Source organism: Rhinatrema bivittatum, chromosome 3 (genome assembly GCF_901001135.1).
Source record: "Rhinatrema bivittatum chromosome 3, aRhiBiv1.1, whole genome shotgun sequence".
NCBI lineage: Eukaryota > Metazoa > Chordata > Amphibia > Gymnophiona > Rhinatrematidae > Rhinatrema > Rhinatrema bivittatum.
The window spans coordinates 88830920-88850443 of NC_042617.1; the positions used below are offsets into that span (position 1 = coordinate 88830920).

Sequence of the window (19524 nt, forward strand, 5' to 3'; positions counted from 1 at the left end):
GATCTTCATCGGATGACGTACGAGGAGAGATTGAAGAATCTAAATATGTACACCCTGGAGGAAAGGAGGAGCAGAGGTGATATGATACAGACTTTCAGATACTTGAAAGGTGTTAATGATCCAAAGACAACGACAAACCTTTTCCGTAGGAAAAAAATCAGCAGAACCAGGGGTCACGATTTGAAGCTCCAGGGAGGAAGATTCAGAACCAATGTCAGGAAGTATTTCTTCACGGAGAGGGTGGTGGATGCCTGGAATGCCCTTCCGGAGGATGTGGTGAAGACCAGAACTGTGAAGGACTTCAAAGGGGCGTGGGATAAACACTGTGGATCCATAAAGTCAAGAGGCCGCCAATGAAGAGTGGGTGACTCGCCAGAATGATGGCTACTGCCTGGAGACAATACCCTTATTAAATAAACATACACATGCTTACTGTGACTCCAACATCGCTCTAAGCTTCAACAGCAAGAGGAAATGTGGTAAAAAGGATTCACACTCACAAAGAGGGGAGTAGCTGGCTTGTTATGGCGGTTACTACCCCAAACCAAATGTGCCTGATACTTCACTTTCGATGCATATCCAGCATGGCTCTCTGCTTCAACAGCATGGGAGAAGAAAAACAACCAATAAGGGCTGTATAACATAGTCTGGGTAAAACAAATAAGCATGGGTGTAGCTTGCTTATTGCGGCGGCTACTACCCCTAACTAATCAAGCTAGATATTTCACTTGAATGCAGCTCCATCACTGCTCTCTACATTAAAGGTGGGGGTGGAAGGGAAATAGAACCAAGAGCTAAGAGAAACAGATAAGTATGAGAGAAAAAAATGTGTGAAGCTTGCTGGGCAGACTGGATGGGCCATTTGGTCGTCTTCTGCCGTCATTTCTATGTTTCTATGTTCTTATAAGTTAATGTTTATGGCTGGAAAGTGCTTACTAAAGCAGGTGATCAGTGTTGTAACATATTTTGCAGACATTCAAATTTAATGTTTGTGCCTGTTTTTATGTTAATATTGTTTTATATTGACTTAGATTTATGCATGTAAAGTTTGTACATCGTTTAAAGGTAGATCTTAAAAGCCTTGTGCACGCAAAAACGTCCACTTAACATGCATAAGTAGCTTGAGCGGGAGCTACGCAAATTTTAAATAGCCGGGAAGGGCGCGCGTACATCATTGTAGGCGCGCCCAGAAAAAGTGGGTGGAAAAGGAGTAGGACATGGGCGATCCAGAGGCAGAGCCAGCACTGACGCATGTAGCCTCTAATTTTCTTCAGCCGGCGCACATAACATACGTTCGCCACTTTGCTACTGCTCCTTGTTAGGCACAGGATTCTCGTGAACATCACAGGGGGAGAGGAGAAGAGAGAGAGACTCTTTATAGGTAGGGCTCAGCCTGATACTCTGTATATGGACCATTGTAAGGGGGCACTTTAATTCGGGGTGAGTTTTCGGGGGTGGCGTTACAGTGAATTGTACAAATCAATTCCTTTTCATCACTTACAAGGTCAAAAGTTCTTTGAGGTCAGTTTTACAATGGATACCTATGAATGTGTCTGTAACACCCCTCTAACCCCAACCCACCTCCCAAAAACTCACCCCAAATCAAAGTGCCTCCTTACAATGGTCTATATATAGATTCTCAGTCTCAGTCAGTCTCTCTCTCTCTCTCTCTCTCTCTCTCTCTCTCTCTCTCTCTCTCAATATATCTATATAGATATATGCTGAACCCTATAAAGAAGTGCTCTCTCTCTTCCCTCCCCCCTCCCCTGATGTTCACCAAACTCCTGCACCTAACAAGGAGCAATAGCAAACTGGTGTGCGTAGAGTGTTTTATAACCTGTGCATGTAGGTTATAAAATAGCGCATATTTTTGTGCATGGTGAGATGCACGTGTTTATGGGCATGTGCGCGGTCCTTTTAAAATCTATCTTATAGTGAGCATGCATAAGCGATTAATACATTTTAATAAAAGATTAAGATGATAAAGCAAATCGACACACTAAATGTTATAGATCTGCTCCCCCAAAGGGGAGGAGTTGGCAATCTGTTGTGAATCTAGCTGCTGGATACTCCCGTTGAAGGGAGGAGTTAGCAGTCTATTAGTGATCACCCCGCCTGGGGGGGGGGGGGGGGCGGCGGAGTTAGCAATTTGTTACGGATCTTGCTAATGAGTAGCAATCTGTTAATGCTCTGCACCCCCAGAGGGAAGGAGTAGCAACTGTTATGCTTTGTTCCTGTAGAAAGATGAGCCAGCAACCTGTATGATCCCCACTAGTAACACTTAGTAGAAATAGTGAATCCCTGGGCCGTTGGCAGATGACAGCGCCCTCAAGTGGAGATCTTGAGAGGGACCACCGGCTAGGCTGGAGTATTGAGACAAACACAGATAGTTCTTTATTAGACTGGAAGTAGAGCCACCAGAGGTGGCAGTAGTGAGTTGATGTGCCCGGCAGGGCTGAAGTCCCTCTGATACTGGAACTACAATCTCTGAGTTGCTGAGCTCTAAGGAGAGACTATAGGTAGTGAGTAGACAGAGTATGCTGAGCATATCCAGTGATAGATGATACACTCACTATTGTAGATATCTGTAATGTTGTCTTATGCAACAGAGTCTTCAGTATTCAGGAACAGGAGCCGCAGGTGAGTACTGGTTCCTATAAGCAGTCTGAAATAGAACTCACAATAACTGTGTATGGGATGGCTTCTGGAATAGAAAAGAGGCTAGAAGAGTTTAGGAACATAGGCCCTCGTGGAGCGAGTGCCGGTTCCTATCTGCAGTCTGAAATGGTAACTCACGATCTCCGTACCTGCGATAACGTCTTAGACTGAAGGGAGCCTTAGAGATTAGGAACAATGGCCCTCGTGGAGCGAGTACCGGTTCCTGTCTGGAATAGGACTCACTGTGTTCACGTCTGCGATCGCCTCCAGGCAATAGGAGTCTTCTGAGTCTTCGGGAACGTAGGCCCTCAAGGAACGAGTACCGGATCCCGTCCAACAATCTGAAATCAAGAAGAGAGAGCGGAGCTTCTGAGGAGCGGGTACTCCTGGTAAGTTTGAAAAGGCTGAGCAGTGGAGAAAGATTTCCCCTCGCTGACTCGGATCGTTGTTGCAAGTAGCGTGGACTGCCGAAGCAAGTCCCATTGGAGTTCCTTGCAAACTCGTTTGTAGTTAGCAAACAAAGACCTTTTAAATTGAATACGGATGATGTCCCTACTGGGGACGCCCCCGAGATTCGCGCCCTTGCTGGTAAAAAGTCTGGAGCGCGCGCACCCTTACATCATCAGGAACATGGCGGATCCGTAGCGTCAAGCCAGCCCGGGGATTCCGGGACCAAGAGGCGGGGAGAACCCGCGGCTGCATCTGTCCGTCTGAGCCGAAGGGAGTCACCACAAAGGTAGAGAGGGTGGAACGAGGGCGAGAATTGGCATGAACGCAACACTAAATTGTGATAAATCACGAGACTGGATGGAATACACCCAAAGTTCTAAAAGAACTAAAACATAAAGCTGTAGACTTGTTACTAGTAATCTCTATTTATATAATAGTCTTAATGACTGCTTTCCCAGTCCTAAGGGTCACCCAAGGTGGTATACAGAGCAAAATAAAACAATTTATATTGTATTTTTACATTTTATCAAAATATAAAAACACCAGCCTAAATAGCATCGTCATAGATGATTACCTAACCGACATTTGCCAGTCACATGCTATCCTAATCATTTGCTTTGTAATGCCACTGTTCTTTCCATACCTCATCACCTGACAAAAATACTGACAATAATTAGTTTATTAAAGCAGAATTAAAATCCTCAGTACTGGAAAACAACCATGGGGGCAATATTCAGCTGCTGAGCACCTCAGCTAGTTAGCCTGATAAAACTATAAATTCCTAGCGTGTAACAGATGGACTCAAAACAAGTGGGTATAGTGTGCTCGTGCTAGCAGTTGGAGACGGATCTGACGTCAGCAAGGGGTACATATACCCCCACAGGAAGTGCAGCAACTCAGTAATTTCCGTCTCCAAAGCAGTTTGGAGCTACCTAACGCTTGCTGAGCGTTCTTCCAAATCTTACCGAATAATTCTTAGAAGAATCCTACCTGAAGATCGAGCCCTGCACTCCTGCGGTGATACCCTCGGGTCCCTCCCCCAGTTGAGTTTCCCGAGGTGATTTCCGTGGTCCCTCGGAGGTAAGAGCCTCGGTCCGGTGGCCGAATCGCGGCAGGGACCTAGCCCTCGAGTGAGAAGGGCTCGGGCGCGGCGTAGAGGCAGCCTCGGTCCCAATCCGTTCGCGGTGAGGACTTAGCCCCCGAGCGAGATGAGTTCGGGCGCGGCTTAGAGGCAGCGGGTGCACTTCCTCGAGCGCAGTGGGGAAGGTAATCACCCTCTCCCCCCACAGTCGGAGACCGCTTGGGTCGCAACCGGGAAGCGCCGAAGATCAGGTAAGGCGACGTCTTTGCTGGGTCTCCGGAGAACGAGGATTAGCGGGGTCGGCCTCCGTGGCAGCCCGCCATTTTGCCTGCCTGCTCGCGCGCACGTTGTTAGGCTAGCGTCGTTAGGCGCACATTGATAGTGTTGCGCGCACGCTGATAGGCGCTCATTGATAGGTGCACAGCTTTCGCGCATTTACAGGGCGCATAGCGATAATATACGCAATGGAGCGTATCAGAGCCCAGGCGTCCACAGAATTGGCGTCTCCGTGAATGGGTGACATCCTGATGTCACCCATATGTGAGGACTACCATATGTGAGGACTAGCATCCTACTGTCCTGTGAGAAAACCTATTACAGGTAAGCAACTCTGCTTTCTCTGCTGTTTTGGATGAGAAATCTAGGTAAAGTTTCTAGAGGGTCTAGGTGAATTGGAGATGGACTGGGTGAAATGTTAGAGGTATTGAACTGGTGATTTAAAATACACACACAAGTAAGTGTTTTCAAAACAGTATATATGCATAATTCATAAAGTGCCTGCCTCCACATATAAATCAGGGTTATTGCACAAATGTTTTTTATACCTCTACAATATATATGTTCTATTTATAAAATAGAAAAAGTATGTGTGTTTGCATTAGAAATATTTACACATTCTGAAAAATGCACACGTATTTTTGGAGAAGAAATACACAGTATTTTATAAAACATTCAGCTCCTACTACAGCTTATGAAATACCAGCATTAATCTCCACAGGTTCACTTATGCATGTAAATGCTGCACTGCAAATAGGTTTGAAAGTTAGACTCTATGGGGCGGATTTTAAGAGCCCTGCTCGCGTAAATCCGCCCGGATTTACGTGAGCAGGGCCTTGCGCGCCGGTGCGCCTATTTTACATAGGCCTGCCGGCGCGCGCAGAGCCCCGGGACTCGCGTAAGTCCCGGGGTTTTCAGAGGGGGACGTGTCGGGGGTGGGGCCGATTGGCGCGGCGTTTTCGGGGTGGGACGCTGCGTTTTGGGGGCGGGCCCGGGGGCGTGGTTTCGGCCAGGGGCGGTCTGGGGGCGTGGCCACGCCCTCCGGAACCGCCCCTGGGTTGCGTCTAGGTGCTTATAAAACAGATGGTAATGGACGCCTTACAGGCTCAAATTCTGGCGTTATCACCGATGCTGGCGGTCACGCCGATGCTGGCGGTTACGCTGACGTCAATCATAGAGTCAATGCCATCGATACCATCGATGCCACAAACCACCTCGATGCCGATTTCGACGACCATACCACCGATGACAAGTTCCTTGGAACTTACAACAATGTCAATATCAACTCCGCTATCGATGTTCTCTTTTCTTACAACATCGCCTGCGGTTCCATACCAGATACCCTTGTATACTACGGCACCCACCATACCTCGATCTGCAAAGACACTGGTACCAAAGCAGAAGTCATCGACAAGGTCACACTCCTCGATGCCAAAACGTCCACCATCTTTCTCTAGACTTCCACAGTCAGATGAATCAGTCTTACAAGATCTTCTCACCAAAAGGTACCAAGACTTACTGGCCTCCCTGCCATCTAACCCGGTACAAGAGCAGGTAGAGGATTTCACAATTGAGCATCCTGTACCAGGACCATCTGGTGTACCTCCCCCTTTTAGGATTACACCTCTTCACCACCAACCTCCAGAATACGATACTTGGTCTGATACGGATTCAGATCCATCATCTGAAACTTTTATGTCTGATCCGTCTCCACCTCAGACAAGAAAACAATCACCTCCAGAGGATTTCTCTTTCCCAACCTTTGTGCAGGAGATGGCGGATTCCATTCCTTTCCAGCTTCAAGCTGAACAAGACATCAGACAACAAACTCTGGAAATCTTCCAGTTTGTAGATCCCCCTAAGCAGACAGTTGCAATTCCTATTCACGAAGTTCTCTTGCAACTCCAACAACGCCTCTGGGAGCATCCCTGCACGGTTCCTGCAGTTAATAAAAGGGTAGACACAACTTACCTAGTACAATCTGCACCAGGATACCAAAAATCAGTTACCACACCATTTAGTTGTGGTAGAATCCGTGCAGAAGAAACCCAGAAGGACAAGGATCCATTCCTCAACACCTCCAGGGAAAGATAATCGATTCCTGGACCAAATGGGCCGCAAGGTATTTCAGGGGGCAATGCTAAATTCTAGAATTTCTGCATACCTATTATACATGACTCAGTACCAGAGGAACCTCTGGAAACAGATGGAGGAGTTTGTGCTGTCACTGCCAACACAATATCAGGAAACAGCACAAACCATTATTAACAAGGGATTAGATGCTGGCAAACACGAGGTTAGAGCTGCCTATGATGGTTACGAGACAGCTTCACGTGTTGCTGCATCAGGCATTACTGCCAGAAGGTGGGCCTGGCTCAAGGCCTCTGATCTACGATTAGAGGTACAGGATAAACTGGTTGATCTCCCTTGCCTTGGGGATAATTTATTTGGCTCCAAGGTGCAAGATGCAGTTTCCCAATTAAAGGAACATACAGAAACTTTGAGGCAGTTATCCTTCCTTCTGCATGACTCATCCACGCATACTACGCGCCGGCCACCACGCAGAGACATCAGGCGTCCCTTCTACAAGCAACGCAGATACTATCCCCCTGCATCTAGGCCGAGACCTCCTAGATCACAACAGAGGCCTCAACAGCATCAACAGAGAACAGCTAGGGCCCAAACACCTCCTCAAACTGGCCCTGCTACCGGATTTTGAGGACACGCTCAGAGAACAAAGCCTATATGCCAATCCCCACTCAACCCTACCAGTAGGAGGCAGATTGCCCATATTTTACACCAATTGGACCTCAATAACTTCGGACCAATGGGTCCTCTCCATAATAAAACGAGGATACCAGCTCAATTTCCTCTCAATTCCCACAGAATTTCCACCCAATCATTCTCATCTCAGCGAAAATCACATCCTTCAACTTCAAATGGAAATGTCCACCCTTCTGAGAGCCAGGGCTGTAGAGCCAGTGCCCCGGACTCAGAAGAGCAGAGGATTCTATTCCCGCTATTTCCTCATTCCAAAGAAAACCGGAGGCCTAAGCCCCATTCTAGACCTCAGAAATCTCAACAAATTTCTAAAGAAAGAAAAGTTCAGGATGGTATCTCTAGGCACCATGCTTCCACTTCTTCAAACAGGAGATTGGCTTTGTTCTCTGGATCTTCAAGACGCTTACGCTCACATTCCAATATTCCCTCCTCATCGCAAGTATCTGCGCTTCATGGTGGGGCATCAGCATTTCAATACAGAGTACTGCCCTTCGGACTTGCTTCTGCCCCCAGAGTATTCACCAAGTGTCTGGCAGTAATAGCAGCACATTTACGCAAAGTGTCCATGTTTTTCCATATCTGAACGACTGGCTCATCAGAAGTCACTCTCAAGAAGGCGCTCTCACCTCTCTGTCGAACCATTTCCCTGCTTCATTCCATGGGTTTTCTCATCCGTTATCAAAAATCCCACCTTAATCGTCTCACCTCCTTCAATTCATAGGTGCAGACCTGAACACAATCCTCTCAAGAGCCTTTCTACCCGAGGACCAAGCAGAAACACTATCCCTCTTGGCAAGATCGCTTTGCTCAAGCAAACAAGCAACAGCTCATCAGTTTCTAACCTTACTAGGCCATATGGCTTCCACAATTAATGTCACTCCTATGGCAAGGCTCACCATGAGAGTAGCCCAATGGACATTACGATCACAATGGATTCAAGCCATTCAACCATTACATTCTCAAATTCAAGTAACCCACCAACTACGCTCCTCTCTTCGTTGGTGGGCGAACAAAGACAATTTGCGCAAGGGTCTGCCCTTCCAACAACCAGTTCCACAGATAACATTAACTACAGATGCATCCACCTTGGTTTGGGGAGCTCACATAAACAATCTCCAAACCCAGGGGATTTGGACAAAACTCTAAGCAACATATCAAATCAAATTTCTGGAGCTTCGAGCTATAAGTTATGCGCTGCATGCATTCAAGGACTGCCTTTCACACAAGACTGTTCTCATCCAAACGGACAACACAGTCGCATGTGGTACATCAACAAACAGGGAGGTATGGGCTCGTATCTCCTTTGTCAAGCCGCTCAGATTTGGGGGTGGGCCCTCAACCACTCAATATTTCTCCTGGCCACTTATCTGGCAGGCATTCACAATGTAGTGGCGGATCAACTCAGTCGATCCGCCACTACATTGGTCCCTGGATCCCTCGGTAGTGACCAGGATATTTCAACGTTGGGGACAACCAACAATAGACCTCTTTGCGTCACATCTGAATCACAAAGTGGACAAATTCTGTTTTCTGCACAAACAGAAGAACCAGCCAGCCAAGGACGCTTTTGCTCGCCCTTGGAACTCAGGCCTACTATACGCGTATCCGCCGATACCACTCATAACCAAAACCCTAGTGAAGCTACAGCAAGACAAGGGGACCATGATACACATAGCCCCCTATTGGCCTCATCAGGTATGGTTTCCCACACTTCTCGACCTCTCAGTCAGGGATCCCACTCGTCTGGGAGTAGCTCCCACTCTCATAACTCAGGATCAGGGTCGGTTGCGCCATCCCAACCTCCAATCCTTATCCCTGACAGCATGGATGTTGAAAGCTTGATCCTACAACCATTCAACCTTCCAAGCAAAGTCTCTCAAGTGCTTATAGCTTCACGAAAGCCTTCAACACGAAAGAATTATTCTTCAAAATGGAGAAGATTCACATTCTGGTGCAAACAGGATATTGATCCTTTCAATTGCCCCGTTACTTCTCTACTGGAATATTTATACCATCTTTCAGAATCCAGTCTACAGACTTCTTCTGTAAGGGTACATTTAAGTGCAATCTCAGCTTACCATAACGTGGGAGATGCACCTATATCCACACAACCTCTTGTCAGTAGGTTTATGAGAGGTTTAACTCAACTTAAACCACCAATTCGGCCACCAGTCACAGCATGGGATCTGAATGTGGTGTTAACAAAACTTATGCGTTTTCCTTTCGAACCCATAGATTCCTGTGATCTCAAATTTCTCACATGGAAGACTATCTTCCTCATAGCTATTACATCAGCTAGAAGAGTTAGTGAGTTACAAGCACTTGTAACATACGCCCCCTACACGAAATTCTTACATGATAGGGTAGTTCTCCATACACATCCAAAATTTCTTCCTAAAATAGTTACGGAATTCCACTTGAACCAATCCATAGTTTTACCCACTTTCTTCCCAAGGCCCCATTCTCACCAAGGAGAACAGGCCTTACATACTTTGGACTGTAAACGTGCTCTATCCTTCTATTTAAACCGCACGGCAATCCACAGGAAATCCAATCAACTTTTTGTTTCTTATGATCCAAACAAACAAGGGAAAGCAGTGGGTAAACATACTATATCCAATTGGCTAGCAGATTGCATACAGTTTTGCTATGAAAAAGCAGGCCTTCCTCTTCAGCGGAGAGTAAAGGCACATTCAGTAAGAGCAATGTCAACATCTGATGCACACTATCGCTCAGTCCCAATTCTGGACATATGTAAAGCAGCAACATGGACTTCGCTTCACACCTTTGCAGCTCATTATTGTCTCGACAAAGAAGGACGACAGGATTCAGCCTACGGACAATCCGTCTCAAAGAACTTGTTTAAACCAAACTCCTTCTACAACCAATCTGCTGTGATTTTCGGCTGACTCATTTTCAACAACACCACTTCACTGTTGCCTCAATACTAAATGACTCAACCTCTAGCTTGCTTATCACCCATATGTGAGGACTAGCATCCTGCTTGTCCTGGGATAAAGCAAAATTGCTTACCTTGTAATAGGTGTTATCTCAGGACAGCAGGATGTAGTCCTCACAGAACCCACCCGCCACCCCGCGGAGTTGGGTCTCAAATTTTTATTAATTTATTTTTCGCTAAAGCTTATTGCTACATACGAGACTGGAGTGAGACCCCTGTGGCAGAGAATATCATGGCACGCTGGGCATGCTCAGTAGCCTCAGGCTGCCAGTCAAAAGTTTCTAGAAACTTTGACAGAAATTTTTTCCCGTGATAGGGCTCCATCAGTGATGTCACCCATATGTGAGGACTACATCCTGCTGTCCTGGGATAACACCTATTACAAGGTTAGCAATTTTGCTGTTATGGAATGCAAGGCAGTGCCCTATTGTGGAATATTACCTGACTAAAAGATAGGAAATAGAGAGAGCTACTAAATGGTCTTTTCTCTCAATGGAGAAAGGCAAATTGTGGAGTTCCCTTGGTATCTGTACTAGGATCAGTGATTTTTAATATAATTATAAGCAATCTGGAAAAGGGGGTGATGAGTGAGGTGATCAAATTTGCATTTGACATAAAATTACTCAAAGTTGTTAGATCACAACCCAATTGTGAGGAATTGCAAGAGGGCCTTGTAAAACCAGAGGGTTGGGCGTCTAAATGGCAGATGAAATTTTATGTGAGTAATTGCAAAGTGATATATATAGGGAAGAATACTCCTAACTATTGGTATACACTGCTGGGTTCTATATTAGACACCATCACCCAGTAAAAGAATCTTGGAGTCAGTGTGAACACCTCAGCTCAGTGTGTGGTAGCAGTCAAAAGAGTAAATAGAACATTGGGTATTATTAGGAAAGGAAATAAAAATAAAACAGAAAATGATATAATGCTTTTATTGAGCTGCATCTTGAGTATTATGCATTTCTGGTCATCCCATTTCAAAAAAGATATAACAGAACTAAACTATGGACTTTGTTGTCACAGGATGTGGCAGCAGTTAGCATAGCTAGAGAAAAATCCATAAACTATTAGCTGTGTAGAATTGGGAAAGCCATTTGCTCATTCCTGATTTTGAGCGAGAAGGATTGGATCTGTTCTTTGTGATCCTACTGGGTACTAATATGCTGGATTGGCCACTGTCTGAGATGGGATGCTGGGTTGATGGACCTTTGGTATCACTCAGTATGGCATTTCTTCTGTTTTTCAACAAATTTAGCACAGGATAAGGTGAATAATAAATGTAAAAGCAAATAAAATGCCAGAAATTGGGAGGCCACGTAGGCAACGAGCTGAGCTAGTAGTGTGCTAGATTAGCTCCAGATGCCATCTCTGCCAAAAATCTTCAAATGCCTTTTTGCTTTTTCTTATCTCATGGCTCATTATCTCATTGGAAGATAGAAGCCTGCCATTTCCTAGCGTGTAGCAGATGGACGCAAAACAAGTGGGTATAGTGTGCTCGTGCTAGCAGTTGGAGACGGATCTGACGTCAGCACGGGTACATATACCCCCACAGGAAGTGCAGCAATTCAGTAATTTCCGTCTCCAAAGCAGTTTGGAGCTACCTCACGCTCGCTGAGCATGTTTCCAAATTCTAAAACGACTAAATTCCTAGAAGAAACCTACTGAAGACGAGCCCCGCAATCCTGCGGTGATACCATTCGGTCCCTCCCCCAGTTGAGTTTCCCGAGCTGACTTCCGTGGTCCCTCGGAGGTAGGAGCCTCGGTCCGGTGGCCGACTCGCGGCAGGGACCTAGCCCCGAGTGAGAAGGGCTCGGGCGCGGCATAGAGGCAGCCTCAGTCCCGGCGAGGACTTGGCCCCCGAGCGAGACGAGTTCGGGCGCGGCCTAGAGGCAGCGGGTGCACTTCCTTGAGCGCGGCGGTGAAGGTATTCACCCTCTCCCCCCCGCAGCCGGAGACCGCCCGGGTCGCAGCCGGGAAGCGCCGAAGACAAGGTAAGGCGTACATCTTTGCTGTGGTCTCCGAGGAAGTGAGGATTTGCGGGGCCTGCCTACGGGGCACCCCGCCAAGGAGGTCGCCATTTTACCTGCCTACTCGCCTTCGCCACCTAGACGCACATTGCTGTACGCACGCTGAGTTAGGCGCCCGTTGCTAAGAAGCGCACGCCGCTAGGTTAGGCGCATGCTAATAGGTGCACGTCCATAAGACTCCATTCATAGGCGCACGTCCATAAGACGCCGTCCATAAGACGCCGTCCATAAGGCGCCGTCCATAAGGCGCCGTCCATAGGCGCACATTCATAAGACGCCGTTGGTAGGCGCACGTTCATAGCCGCACGTTTATAAGATGCCGTTCATAGGCGCACGTTCGTAAGACGCCGTGGATAGGCGCACGTTCCTAGGCGCACATTCATAAGACGCCGTTGATAGGCGCACGTTCATAAGACGCCGTTGGTAGGCGCATGTTTATTAGGGATGTGAATCGTTTTTTGATGATTTAAAATATCGTCCGATATATTTTAAATCTTCAAAAATCGTTAGGGCCACGATACAATACCAATTCCCCCGATTTATCGTCAAAAAATCGTAAATCGGGGGAAGGGGGAGGGCAGGAAAACCGGCACACTAAAACACCCTAAAACCCACCCCCGACCCTTTAAATTAAATCCCCCACCCTCCCGAACCCCCCCCCCCCAAATGCCTTAAATTACCTGGGGGTCCAGCGGCGGTCCGGAACGGTCTCCTGCAATTGAATTGTGTTGTCTTCAGCCTTCCCCCGATTTAGCTACGGACCGCCGCTGGACCCCCAGGTAATTTAAGGCATTTGGGGGGGGGGGGTTCGGGAGGGTGGGGGATTTAATTTAAAGGGTCGGGGGTGGGTTTTAGGGGGTTTTAGTGTGCCGGTTCACGATCTTCACGATACTCTAAACACCCAAACGGCGACGATACGATTCCCTCCCCCTTCCAGCCGAAATCGATCGTTAAGACGATCGAGGACACGATTCACATCTCTAATGTTCATAAGACGCCATTGGTAGGCGCATTTTCATAAGACGCCCGCTCATAGGCGCAGGCAGCTAAGCGCAGGTTGATAAGCGCACACTCATAAGATAAGCGCATATTAATAAGCGATATATATTGCAAAGTGTATGGAGCATAAGAGAGCCCATACGTCCGCAGAGCCGGCACCTCCAGAATCAGGCATAAGAGCTCTAAGCCTCTGCTCAGCATGCAACCTCAGAGCCACACAGAGCGAGGAAGCAGACTCACTATGTGCCCAATGTGAGGAGGCCATGGGAGTTCCAGGACAGGACCGGTCCCAGCCTAGCGGTTCCTCAGGGAACACTCCGGACTTAACAAGCCGCGTTGAGCAGCCAGGGACCCCGAGAGACCTGGTGCCCCTAAGGCCAGATCCGGCTTCACTCTCCTGGGTGGAATTATTTAAGGGGATCCACCCCTTTGTCCAGATGCAGTCTGCTCCTCGAATGGGCTTTTCTGTTCCGGATGATCCGGCCCCTGGACCCTCGAGACCTAGGCACGGCCACTCGCCGCCCGGAAGCCCCACTTATGTGGATTCGGATTGCTCCGAGGAAGATAAGGAGCCCCCCGAGGAGGGAGAACTTCCCTCTGAGAGAGAATCATATCAGACCATGAGACGCTTCTTTCTGAAAGAGGATCTTCCAGGCCTGGTCTCACAATGCCTATCAGAACTGGCTATTCCGGGCCAGGATACCCCAGGGGACCCTAAAGTGAACCCCCCGTTAGAGGGCCTGCGCCAAACGGCTCACCATTTTCCCCTCCTACAAGCAGCACAGCAGCTAATCGATCTGGAATGGACGGCGCCGGAGGCCTCATTCAAAGGGGGTAGGGCCTTGTCAGGCATGTACCCTCTGGACCCGGCGTCCAAGGAGCTGCTGGCGTGCCCCAAGGTAGACGCCATAGTTAACGCAATTGTGAAACGCACCACCATTCCGGTTGAGGGGGGAGCGGCCCTCAAGGATGCACATGACCGATGCATGAACACCATTCTGAAACAAGCCTTTGAGGTAGCAGCCATGTCCCTACGAATCGCGACCTGCTGCACCGTGGTGACGTGTTCCTGTTTATCAGGCTAGCGTGCCTGCGATTTGCCCACAGACTTCGCAACAGGGCGGTCAGAGTGATGTCAGACAACGCCACCACAGTGGCATACATCAACCAACAGGGCGGAACCAGAAGCCAACAGGTATCCCTAGAAATAGCCCCTCTGATGACTTGGGCGGAAGCGACTCTCCAGGACATCTCCGCCTATTTCAGTACAACCCCTTGTAACACGCTTTCTTAAAGGCTTGCTCCATTTGAAGCCACCTTTATGTCCTCCAGCCCCATCTTGGGACCTTAATCTGGTTCTTGGTCACCTTATGAAACCACCCTTCGAAACTCTTCACTCCTGTGACCTTAAATATCTCACATGGAAAGTGATTTTCCTTTTGGCTATCACTTCAGCTCGCAGGGTTAGTGAGTTACAGGCCCTAGTTACCTATCTGCCTTCCACTAAACTCCTGCAGGACCGGGCGGTACTCCGCACTCACCCTAAATTCTTACCTAAGGTAGTTTCGGAGTTTCACATTAATCAATCCATCATACTACCTATTTTCTTTCCCAGGTCCCACTCCAACTCCGGGGAACAGACTCTGCATACCCTCGACTGCAAACGAGCTCTAGCTTTCTATCTAGACCGTACAGTTGCCCACAGGAAGAGCACTCAATTATTCGTCTCTTTCCATCTTAACAAGTTAGGGCAACCTGTGGGTAAGCAGGCTCTTTCCTCCTGGTTGGCGGACTGCATCTCTTTCTGTTATCAGCAAGCTGGCATTCCCTTTCAAGACCGTGTGAAAGCACACTCTGTGAGGGCCATGGCAACTTCAGTAGCACACCTTCGATCGGTGCCGCTTCCTGACATCTGCAGGGCTGCTACCTGGAGTTCTCTCCATACATTTGCAGCCCACTACTGTTTGGACAAAGCTGGAAGACAAGATTCCATCTTCGGCCAATCTGTCTTGCGTAACCTTTTTCCAACATGACGTACCAACACCCTTCCGCCTACCTGGTGGGGTGCGGGTGTCCTCTACCAAACCACCCCAGTTGTTGTGCCTGTTGCACGCCGTTGGGTACTTTTGGTGCACGTTTGGACATCCTCAGCTCGGTACTCACCCATTTGTGAGGACAACCATCCTGCTTGTCCTGTGAGAAAGCAAATGTTGCTTACCTGATGTAACAGGTGTTCTCACAGGACAGCAGGATGTTAGTCCTCACGAAACCCGCCTGCCACCCTGCGGTGTTGGGTTCGTTTTTCTTATTTTATTTTTCGGCACTGCCTGTAGCTTTGAAACAAGACTGAAGGGGGACCCCTGTTGGCTGCAGGGTTGGTGCTGTGCTGGGCATGCCCAGTAGGGGCCAGTCAAAGTTCCAGAAACTTTGACAGAAGTTTTCCGTGGTTGGGCTCCATCCTCGATATCACCCATTTGTGAGGACTAACATCCTGCTGTCCTGTGAGAACACCTGTTACATCAGGTAAGCAACATTTGCTTTCCCCATAATTTTAGCAGTTCTGTCTGTTTATATATTCTGTGGGAGTTTTTTCATGATTTGTTCAGATGCTAAATTATTTATCTGCTTTTATCTTAGATAGGAAAGGTAGACTATATGTTCTGTAAAATAAATAAAAATCATCACCAACCAAGTTGAAATGCTCTGCAGGTGTGTACTGTTTCATTGTGCTGTAACTCTATAGAAATTAAGTTATTGTCTCTTGAAATTTCTGAGCTAGTTCCACATCTAGTAGTAGGAGACTGGATTTGTTTGTTGGGGACCAGTAAAACTGCTGCTGATGATTTTAACTAAGATTTCCTTCAGTTTCCCCTTGTGGCATCCTATAAAATCTCACCCTCTGGTGAAGACTTCTATAATAGCTTTGATTACATTTATTTGCTGGTGATTGGAGCACCACGAGCATTACGTTTTGCTTTCTCAGTATTTCTAGCAGCCAACAAATTAAGCTAAGGGGCATTTCTTGCAATAAAATAAAGCAAACGTAACTATCCAGTAACAGGGAAATGCACTTTTGTTTCTTTTCCTGAGTGAAGCTACAAGTGAGGCTAACAAAAACTAGCAGCGATTCTGTATGACCCTCCTGATCAAGTTCTATCCAAAAAAAAAAAATTCTGGTGATATGGTCCACACGGTGTCCCTGCAAGCCAGCAGTGTCTCTATTAATGGTCAAATTCAGGTTTGACATGTTTTAGGAGGGCTGTCCCTACAGTAAGTGGAAAAACCAGGCAGGACAATTCCTGGTTAAATTACCAAAAGCTGACAAGATGCTTCTTTTTCTCTTCATCACATTCCTGATTACCATTTGGCTGCTTCTAAAGTGCCTCTTGTTTGATGCTCAATTTTTTTTTAATAATCATGTTTTTCATAAACCAAGCCAGATTTGGAATAGCACTCTGAGAGTTCTTTCGCCTGCAAATAGGAGGTCCTGCTACCTTACAGGTCGATACAGTAAAGTGTGCTCCGTCGGAGCGCACTGTCAGCCTGCTCTGGACGCGTGTTTTCCCTTACCCCTTATTCAGTAAGGGGAGGAAAACACGCGGCCCACCCGCGGCACCTAATAGCGCCCTCAACATGCAAATGCATGTTGATGGCCCTATTAGGTATGCGCGCGCGATTCAGTAAGTAAAATGTGCAGCCAAGCCGCACATTTTACTGTAAGAAATTAGCGCCGACCCAAAGGTCGGCGCTAATTTCTTCCGGCGCCAGGAAAGTGCACAGAAAAGCAGTAAAAACTGCTTTTCTGTGCACCCTCCGACTTAATATCATGGCGATATTAAGTCGGAGGTCCCCAAAAGTAAAAAAAAGTAAAAAAAAAATAAATAAAAATTTGAATTCGGCCCGCGGCTGTCGGGACGAAAACCGGACGCTCAATTTTGCCGGTGTCCGGTTTCCGAGCCCGTGGCTGTCAGCGGGCTCGAGAACCGACGCCGGCAAAATTGAGCGTCGGCTGTCAAACCCGCTGACAGCCGCCGCTCCTGACAAAAAGGAGGCGCTAGGGACGCGCTAGTGTCCCTAGCGCCTCCTTTTCCCCGTTTTTCCCGCGTCACCTCATTTAAATACTGAATCGCCCGCACCGGCGAGGGGCCGGTGCACGCGCCGGGAGAGCGGGCGTTCGTCCGCTCTCCCGCGGTCTTACAGTATCGACCTGTTAATTGCTTACTGGATGGCAAGGAAGGGGCTTTCCCTTTTTAAAAAAAAGATTGTATATCTTGGAATAGTATTTCTTAGATATACAAAATTTCTTTTTGAAAGTTCAAAGAAATATTTGCCTTTGTCAAAAAAAATGTAGTGATTTCTAGTGCTGGTCTATGTGCAAGCAGCAAATTCAGGCTAGACATAGATTGTAAACTATAGTACCCACAAGTGTCAACCTTACTTAGGGTTCAGTTTCAGAAAGATTAACAAAACTTGCTTTAGCAAGCCTCTCTCTCCTCCCAATGCACACACACATGCTTATACTTTGTGATGCTTCACATAATTACCAGCAGTTTTTGCATTCGTGCATCTGTAGTTACTGTTCTGCAAGTAAAGATGCTTTTTTCTGTCATCAAAGCATATGGCCCTGAAAAGCGAGTTAAAAATGAACTCACTGCATTTCCAACAGTGCAGCAGCATATCACGATAAACTGTGTAAGAGCAATGGACACAGATTTAGAATTGCTGGTATAATCCTTGTATTTAGCTAGCTTAAGCATTATTTTTGGGCTCTTTTTTGTTTTGAATTTATACGTGTAGGTTACATGGCTGACCTCAGGCTTGCACAGTTCATGCTGTTAAATAGACTTGGTGGCAGGACAACTCTGCATATTGTGAAACGTTACTTATTTCTGTCACAGTCAAAGCAGTTTATTGAACTCCCTTTTCCAAATTAAACATCTTTGAGTATTTGGGGTAAATTTTCAGAGTTACGTGAATAAAAATTAGCACAAGCATGCATAAGTATCCTGTAATCGTGATATTTTAAAAACCTTGACAGTATGTGCGTACTTTACATTTTACATGCGTATATGTGCATGAGAAAAGGCTGCAAAGGAGTATGGCGGGGCCAACAGTTACATGCATAAATTGCTATTTTAAAAAACATGCACATACATTCTGCAACTTGCATAATTTTACACTTGATAATTCCCTTGTGTAATTGATACCAGACTACATTATTGTGTATTATTGTCTGGGTGGGAGTTCAGGCTGAAGAACCAGGAGGGTCTTGAAGGACTGGGTAACCTGGTAATTTCAATTACATGCGCATGTTTTAAAATATACCAACTTCTGCATGCAATCGGGTTTTACGCACGCATAAAATATATGCGCAAATATATTTTTTAAATTGATAGGAAAAGTACATGTGTTCAACGCATTGCATGTTTTCCCAAGTTTCTGCGCAGCCATATATGTGCATATTTGCCACTGTGTGGAATTGTTTGAAAGTCATCCTCCGTGTTTAGCAGCACTTCTAATCTAAAAGGGAGAAAGACTTGTCATTTTATTAGTGTAAATTGGAAATATCAGAAATGAAATGCCACAGATCTACAGTGAGCTGGGTAAGAGAGAAAATGAACTTGCTCTTCAGAATTTGTATTCTTGTGCTATGTGCAGGTGCTCCTTCTGTCTCAGGATTATGGCAAGCATCTACTGGGAGTGGAAGACCTGTTGCAGAAGCATGCATTGGTGGAGGCTGACATTGCCATTCAGGCAGACAGAGTAAGAGCAGTCAATGCCTCCGCTCAGAAATTTGCCACAGAAGGAGAAGGTAAAATGTGTTATATTTGCCTTTAATTTGAGGTGGTCTAATTTTTTGTTGGGAATTCAGTAAAGTAACATGGTATTCTGCACGTGGTCAAATTTCTACAGCTGTCAGTTGGGATTATATCCTTGCAGCATGGACAGGAATAAATGGGCAGAGTGGATGGAACTCTGCTGTTGTCTATTACTTGTTGCACAAGGCAATAAAGTTGAAAGTTAATTTGAATCCTGTGCAGAACTAATAAATGTATGTAGTAAATGGGAATTTCATGTTGAAGTACTTGTTCCTAAATACCTAATTGTTGTAAGTCTCTTTCTAGACTTGTTTCTAAAGCAGTAACCTCTAAAATCAGCTAAATATTTATGTGTGTTATGGAAGGTCCTTGCACTAGGACAGCTGTCAGTCCTAGCTTGAAGTTTAGAACACCAGCTTCCTATTCCCCTTTGGTGATTTCCTATCAGTGTCAGGTAGAAACAAATAACTA

The 19524-nt window shown here is 46.6% G+C and overlaps 1 protein-coding gene across 3 annotated transcripts in view; it reads left to right on the forward strand.

The window, feature by feature from the left end:
- Positions 1–19524, forward strand: part of SPTBN1 (spectrin beta, non-erythrocytic 1) — a 724701-nt gene that overhangs the window by 431714 nt on the left and 273463 nt on the right. For all 3 annotated transcript variants that reach the window (XM_029593444.1, XM_029593446.1, XM_029593445.1), the window contains one exon: positions 18893–19046. In XM_029593444.1, coding sequence (XP_029449304.1) covers positions 18893–19046 — 154 coding nt within the window. The remainder of the gene's footprint in view (positions 1–18892; positions 19047–19524) is intronic.